The 6,928-nt window shown below is 37.9% G+C and overlaps 1 protein-coding gene across 1 annotated transcript; it reads right to left on the reverse strand.

Annotated features, from left to right (window-relative positions):
• Window positions 1-4,025: 4,025 nt before the first annotated feature.
• On the reverse strand, window positions 4,026-4,952 carry LOC125176687 (olfactory receptor 4C46-like). The gene has a single exon (XM_047878472.1). It carries the CDS (start codon window positions 4,950-4,952, stop codon window positions 4,026-4,028), a length of 927 nt encoding a protein of 308 aa, XP_047734428.1.
• Window positions 4,953-6,928: the final 1,976 nt, after the last annotated feature.

A 6,928-nucleotide genomic window follows, 5' to 3' on the forward strand; every position in this document is an offset into this window, starting at 1 on the left:
AATCTTAACCAACTGAGCCACCAAGGTGCCTCACCTAAAATCTTTTAGAACAAACAACATATTGAACTGCGAAATACTAAAAGTTATTCCTTTGAAATCAGGAAGAAGTGACACTTAGCATCACCAGTTTAAACTTAACACATTTTTTTAAGTTTATTTATTTTCAGAGAGAGAGAGTGGGGGGAGGGGAATTGAGAGAGAGAGAGAGAGAGAGAGAGAGAATCCCAAGCAGGCTCTGCACCATCAGTGCAAAGCCTAATGTGGGGCTCAAACTCACGAACCCTGAGATCCAGACCTGCACCAAAGCCAGACACTTAACTACTGAGCCACCCAAATGCCCCTTAGTATCAACAATTTAAATTGACATTATTCAATATTATACTGAAGGTCCTAGCCAAGCAATAAGTCAAACAGATAAACAAACAAAAGAATGGAAATAAGAATTATATCAAAAATGAGTGGGATACTCTTTGTGTAGACCTACAGAAATTATGAGCCATAAGAGAATATTTTGAACAATTCTATGCTAAATTTAAAAAGACAGACAATGCCAAGTGTTGGTGAGGTTGTGGAGAAACAGGGAGCTCTCAGACTTTGCTCATGAAAAATGTAACATAGCGCCACCACTTTTAAAATGCTAATATGCAGTTAACATAAAACCCAGCAATTCAACTCCTAAGTATCAGTCCAAGAGAAACGATAATATATCTCCATACTAAGACTTGTACATGAATGTTCACAGCGGCATCATTCATTGTAGCCATTGACTGTACACAATTCAAATGTCCACCAACTGGTGAATAAGCCTACAAAATATGGTGGAGCCATGCAGTGAATACTATTCGGTAATGAAGAGGAATTACCATAATACGACGTGATAAACCTCTAAAACATTATGGTAAATGAAGAAGGTCACAAAATTACACACTACGTCGTTTTTTTAAGGAAGTCCATTTCTCTCCTGGTTGTGTTATATGGTTTCAATATTTCACATACGAATCGAGGGAAAAACTGGTGTATCTTTGAAGTTCTCTAGTCTCTCACCAAAGCTCTGCTGATTCCTATATGTCTCAGCAGTAGCTGTAAATGTGTATAAAAGGTGGAACCTTGGGGTGCTTGGGTGGTTCAGTCAGTTAAGCATCTGACTCTTGACTTCAGTTCAGGTCATGATCTTGCTATAGGTAAATTGGAACCCCAGGTTCCACTCAACTCACCTGCTTGGGACTCACTGCTTTCTCTTTTCTCCTCCAATATTAGTGTTCTGTCTCTCTCTCTCTCTCTCTCAAAAATAAATAAACTAAAAAAATAAAAAAAATACACACTTGTCTCCTCAGTTCCATCTTGTACCCAGAAACGAAAATTCTCAGGGTAAATGTGGTTGTCGCTGTTCACCTCAGCTCTGTGTTTACCCCCCGCCCCCCAATATTCATCTCATTCCTTCTAGTTCTTCTTCCCTTAGTAGCTCTCCAGTCTCTTTGGGGATGATTCTCTGTTTCCATCTTTTCCACCTTTTCATGTGGGAATGCGTGTCTGCTGTCAGTCACTCCATCCCACCCAGAAATCTGACATTCATATTTGAATCTGAACTGTAAAGGGTCTGCCTGTAAAATGTGAGTCTGTAGAGTTGAAGACTGAGGGAAACAGCATTATAACAGACAAATATGATCCTATTGCTCCCTCCTCGGAAAATGTGGGCAATATCCCATTGCCCCTGGGATAAAATCTTACTTTGTATAAGAGCAGTGTTGTAAGTAGAATTCAACATAAGTTGACCAAAACACACTAATTTGATCTGAGAATTCACAATGACGGATGGGGCTGGGGTTTATGTCAAGTCAAACATGGCATAGATTCTGACCCTGTCATATTTTAATTGAGAGGCTTCGCCCAATTAGTTTCAACTTCCTGAGCTTTCTTTTATCAATTCATCTGCACCTTTTGGATAAGTGGGTTACTCACGTATGTTTTCCCATAATACACCTATTAGATTGGCCAAAATGTGGGACACTGCCACCAATGCAGCTAATGGGAATGTGGAACAATGGGGACTCTCATTCATGGCTGGTGCGAAGGCAAATTGGTGCAGCCATTTGGGAAGACAGTTCGTCAGTTTCTTCCCAAACCATCATATTCTTACTGCACAGTCCAGCAACCTCACTCCTTGGTATTTACCCAAAGGAGTTGAAAACTTATGTCCACATAAAAAACTTGCACACAGATCTTTATTCATAAAGCTTTATTCATAGCTGTCAAAATAATTGGAGGCAGCCAAGATGTCCTTCAGTAGGTTAGAAGAGATAAACTGTGTGACATCAGACAATGGAGTATTATTCAGTGCAAAAGGAAATGAGCTATCAGGCCATGAAAAGATGTGGAAGAACATCGCAATGTCTTCCCCGTGTGCAGACATTCAGCTTTAACATACAAGATTCTTCTTGATCTTCACTGTCGCTAATTTGCCAGTTTCACATCTTACTAATTAGACTTTTACAAGCGCAGTGTCCAGCTTATAACCTGACACACAGGATGGGCTCAGTAATTCATTATTGAATAAATAGATGAATTAATAGCCACAACCATATTGAAATGATAAGGTTTTCTGCTTATTCTTTTTCACCCAGTGGCCTTTGTTATGGGTCCTCTCCTAGAATACTCTCATCCCAACACATGCCTCTTCACACTGATGATTTCCTTTCATGCTTTGTATCCCATTTTAGTTGTGTTTTCATCTAGGAAGTCTCCTCGAACCCCCAAGTCTTTGTCGTGTGTCCCCCAAACATGCTTTCATAGCACCCTGTGCTGCCACTCTCTCACCATTTATAACATGGTGTTGTCATTTTCTGCTCCCTTCTGGGTGTCTGTCAGTGGATCCTAAGCCCTGTGAAGGCAAGATCTGGGTTCCTCTCTATTCACCACTGAAGTTCCAGCAATTATCAATGTGTCTGATGTACCTTTGGGCTCAAGAAATTACTGTTGACTAATGAGTGAGGGATGGAAGGAACAAATGGAATATATTTATCCTGAAGTTGTTTTGTGTGTAAATGGAGCCACATATTTTTAAAAACACCTTTTCATAATGAGATGTTACCAAGAAGTAAACTAATTATCAGAGAAGAATAACATAAACAGCCCACAATTGTAAGATGATGAAATCTTGCTGAGAGCAGGGAGAATATCAAGGTAAGCTATTTTCCCCTTCACTGAGAATCAGAGTTTCAAATTCTTTCTCATTACACAGGCCAAGCAGGAGTTAAAAGAAATTGTGGTTTCTCTAAGAGATCTAGCTAGGATTTATCAGATAAAAGTCTTTATCAGATAAAAGTAGGAAAAAGTCCCTTAACTCCAGTACTATTTAGTGGTTCAACATTTTATTGACTTTATTCATCTTCCTTTATACCATTATTCATTCATTCCATATCTATTGTGCACCAGATATTAAACCTTACTGTAGAAACTATTTTTAGCACGTAGTTAAGTACCCTAAGGAGAGTGACTTATTTAATAAATAGAAATTCCTGTCAAATAATAAAATATTCATTTATTCAAGTCATTGCTCTTTCTGATGGGTTAGAAGTCTATAGTGGGTGGCATGAACAATTCAAAATGGCTCTGAAATCTGCAAGGAAATTGGAAACATGAGGTATCTCTGTTACCTCTTAGAGGTTAAATGGCCCTTTGCTTTTACCACCCCATGGTATTTTTTTGCCATGATTTTATACACAACATATTACTGTCAACCCCGATGTATAAAAATGAGAGAATTGCTAATAAAATATATAGGATTTTATACATAAAGAATATATATATATGTATATATATATACATACATATATATATATAGTTTGTAGTACAGTCCATGTTTATGCTTTATTTCTCTTGTACACATTTTTGCTCCACTAAGTGCAGTATTTATAATTCATAGTGGTTTATTTTTTCTTTATTCGGTAAGTATTCCTTGCTGAGATCATCCAAAATGTGCTTTTGATGCTTGCCTTGGTTAAATCAATGTGGGTGTCTAGGCATATTTATTTCTCCCCTGAAATAGCTTTCCTACTACACAATTTCCTAATGGCATTTTTCATCTGGTCATTTCTCAAGGTATAGATTAGAGGATTTAACATGGGAGTTATCATAGTGTAAAACACTGCCACTGCTTTATCGATAGATAAAGTAGCTGCGGGTCTCATGTACACAAATATGCAGGGCACAAAGAAAAAGACAACCGCTGTGATGTGAGAGACACAGGTGGAGAGGGCTTTGCGCCTTGCCTCCAAGCTGTGGTTCCTGAGGGAGTGCAGAATGACCACATAGGAGACCATCAAGAGGAGGAAGTTTAAGACACAGATGAAACCACTGTTGGCAGCGACGAAGAGCCCTAGAGTGTGTGTATCAGTGCAGGCAAGTTTGAGCAAAGGGTTCAGATCACACATAAAGTGGTCTATGACGTTAGGGCCACAGAAGGGTAATGGGATGATAAAGAGGATCTGTATGGTTGCATGAAGAAAGCCTCCCACCCACACCACTCCCATTAACAGGCCACATACCCGTCGATTCATGATGGTCATGTAGTGCAAAGGCTTGCAGATGGCCGCATAGCGGTCATAGGCCATCACCGTAAGCAGGATGACATCAGCACCTCCAAAGAAGTGTTCCCCAAAGATTTGGGTCATACATACATTGAATAGGGTGGTCTTCTTTTCACGGAGTGAATCTACGATCAATTTGGGGTTATTGACCGAGGAATAGCAGGCATCAATGAAGGAGAGATAGGCCAAGAAAAAGTACATGGGGGACCCCAATAATGGGCTGGCAGTGATAGTGACCAGAGTGAGCACGTTTCCTACCATAGAGACGATGTAGATGGCCAAAAACACAACAAATATGACTTTCTGCCTCTTTGGATTCTCTGTGAGCCCCAGTAGAACAAACTCTGTCACGTTGTTCTTCTCCATTTTTTCATATTATGTTTCATTACATTACCTGAAAAAAATCCTTTGTGATTAATGCAACCTTGAATTATTTAAGCTTCTTCATGTAGTAAATAATAAATTCCCAGATTCTACTAAGTCATGAATTCTCATGAGGTTTGTTGAGATAGAAAATAAGTTCTGAGTTCTTGGAGACTACTGACATTATCTCCGGGGTGAAGATTCTGTTGTGTGTAGACATGAGAAACTTTTGTAAACAAATAGGTAGAAGACCATATTTGTGCACATAATCACCCGAGATGACAAAGCCTAACAGAAAGTAGTGCATCATACACATAGTGGCAGCTAAGTAAGAAAAGGGAGATGGAACGTGATGTAAAGTCTATGAATGCAAAGTTAAGGAGCTTTCCCTTTACTCTTAGGAAATGGGGAACCATTGGTACAAATTGAAAACACAAGTGGAAAAATGAAGAGGAATTTGAGGAAGGGGGAATAAGGGATATGGTTTTAGTAAAAATCTTACTGTGCCTTGGATGAAGTGGGGTGAGGTTCAATAAGGAGACAGAAGCCAGAGACAGAAAGCCCAGTTAGGAGATTATTTATAACAGTTGACATAGGAGGAACAGGGCATTGGTGGTGGGTATGTGAAGAGAGTATACCAAAGCTGCTATAAATATAATTCATAATGCTTGTTGTCTAAATACAGTACCATTACAATTGCTAACAATTTTTATAGACCTCAATAACTGATTTCTATGTTCGTGGCATTGTAACGAGTGCTCTGTACATATGATCCTAGTTAATATTGGTAACATCCTGTGTGGCTGGTATTATCTCATACATTTTGCGATGAGGAAACAGTCTCAGAGACTTATGTTGATGGTAATAATAACAGTAATATTAACTAAAATTAAATGTTTAGTGGATCTAAATATTTTGTAGACATCTGTTGATATAATCCCCACTACAACCTTGTAAGATAATGACTGGTATTTTTTAAATACTTGTCTTATACATTATGTAATAGAAACATAGAGAAGTTAAAGATCCTGCCAATATCAATATTCTAATTAAGGACAGAGCCAAGATTCGTTCAGATTATATTTGTTAATTTTTTCCTTAAAATTCTTACCTGTGCCCTATTTTCTTATAATTAACAACATTGAACTAGTAATTTCCTCTTTATAGGACCACAATAATTATAATTCCTTTATTATTACTTTGGAGGCAAGGGTATATAAAATGGTTTCATTAGTAGACACAAACACACACACACACACACACACACACACACACACACACACACACACACACTGACATGTTTAAATTCCCAATTATCAAAGGTGGTATTACATTCACTGAAAAATCTTTTTATCTGGACTTCTCCCTCAGACCTAGTTCTCCCTACTATAATCCACTTCCAAAGCAAAACACCTGCAAAATGTTGAAAAGGATTGCCATGTGGTTAAGTGTTTTGGTTTGAAAATCAAAAAGACCACATTAGAATCCTGATTCTTCCACCTGCATCTCCTTTGATCTGGAGTATATTTCTAGCACGTCACATCTTTGTTTCCTCACCTATAAAGCAAGATTAGTAATATCCATCTTACAGGTTTTTACGAGAATTGATTATGGAAATATATTTGAGCAGATTACCACAGTGTTGCACACACAGAGGGCTCTCATCTATTTTTCAACTGTTTATGCATCTAGGATAATGGAATGGTTGACATGTTGAGTGATAATTATGCAATAATTTAATTATTCAAGCATTCAGGAAAAATCAACTCCAATTTTACTTTTAAAGAAGGCATACAGACTCCATTATCCATAGCCTTTATTACCAAGAAGAATTCTCCACTCATGCTTGGACTAAATGGCTGATGATATATGTCATTTGTATTCATACTTCAGTCTTTTCTATGTGAGAAGTATATTTATATTTTTTTCTCTCTCAGGATTAATCTAGATTATTAAACTGGATACCTCACTGCAATTGT

This window comes from Prionailurus viverrinus, chromosome D1, assembly GCF_022837055.1.
Source record: "Prionailurus viverrinus isolate Anna chromosome D1, UM_Priviv_1.0, whole genome shotgun sequence".
NCBI lineage: Eukaryota > Metazoa > Chordata > Mammalia > Carnivora > Felidae > Prionailurus > Prionailurus viverrinus.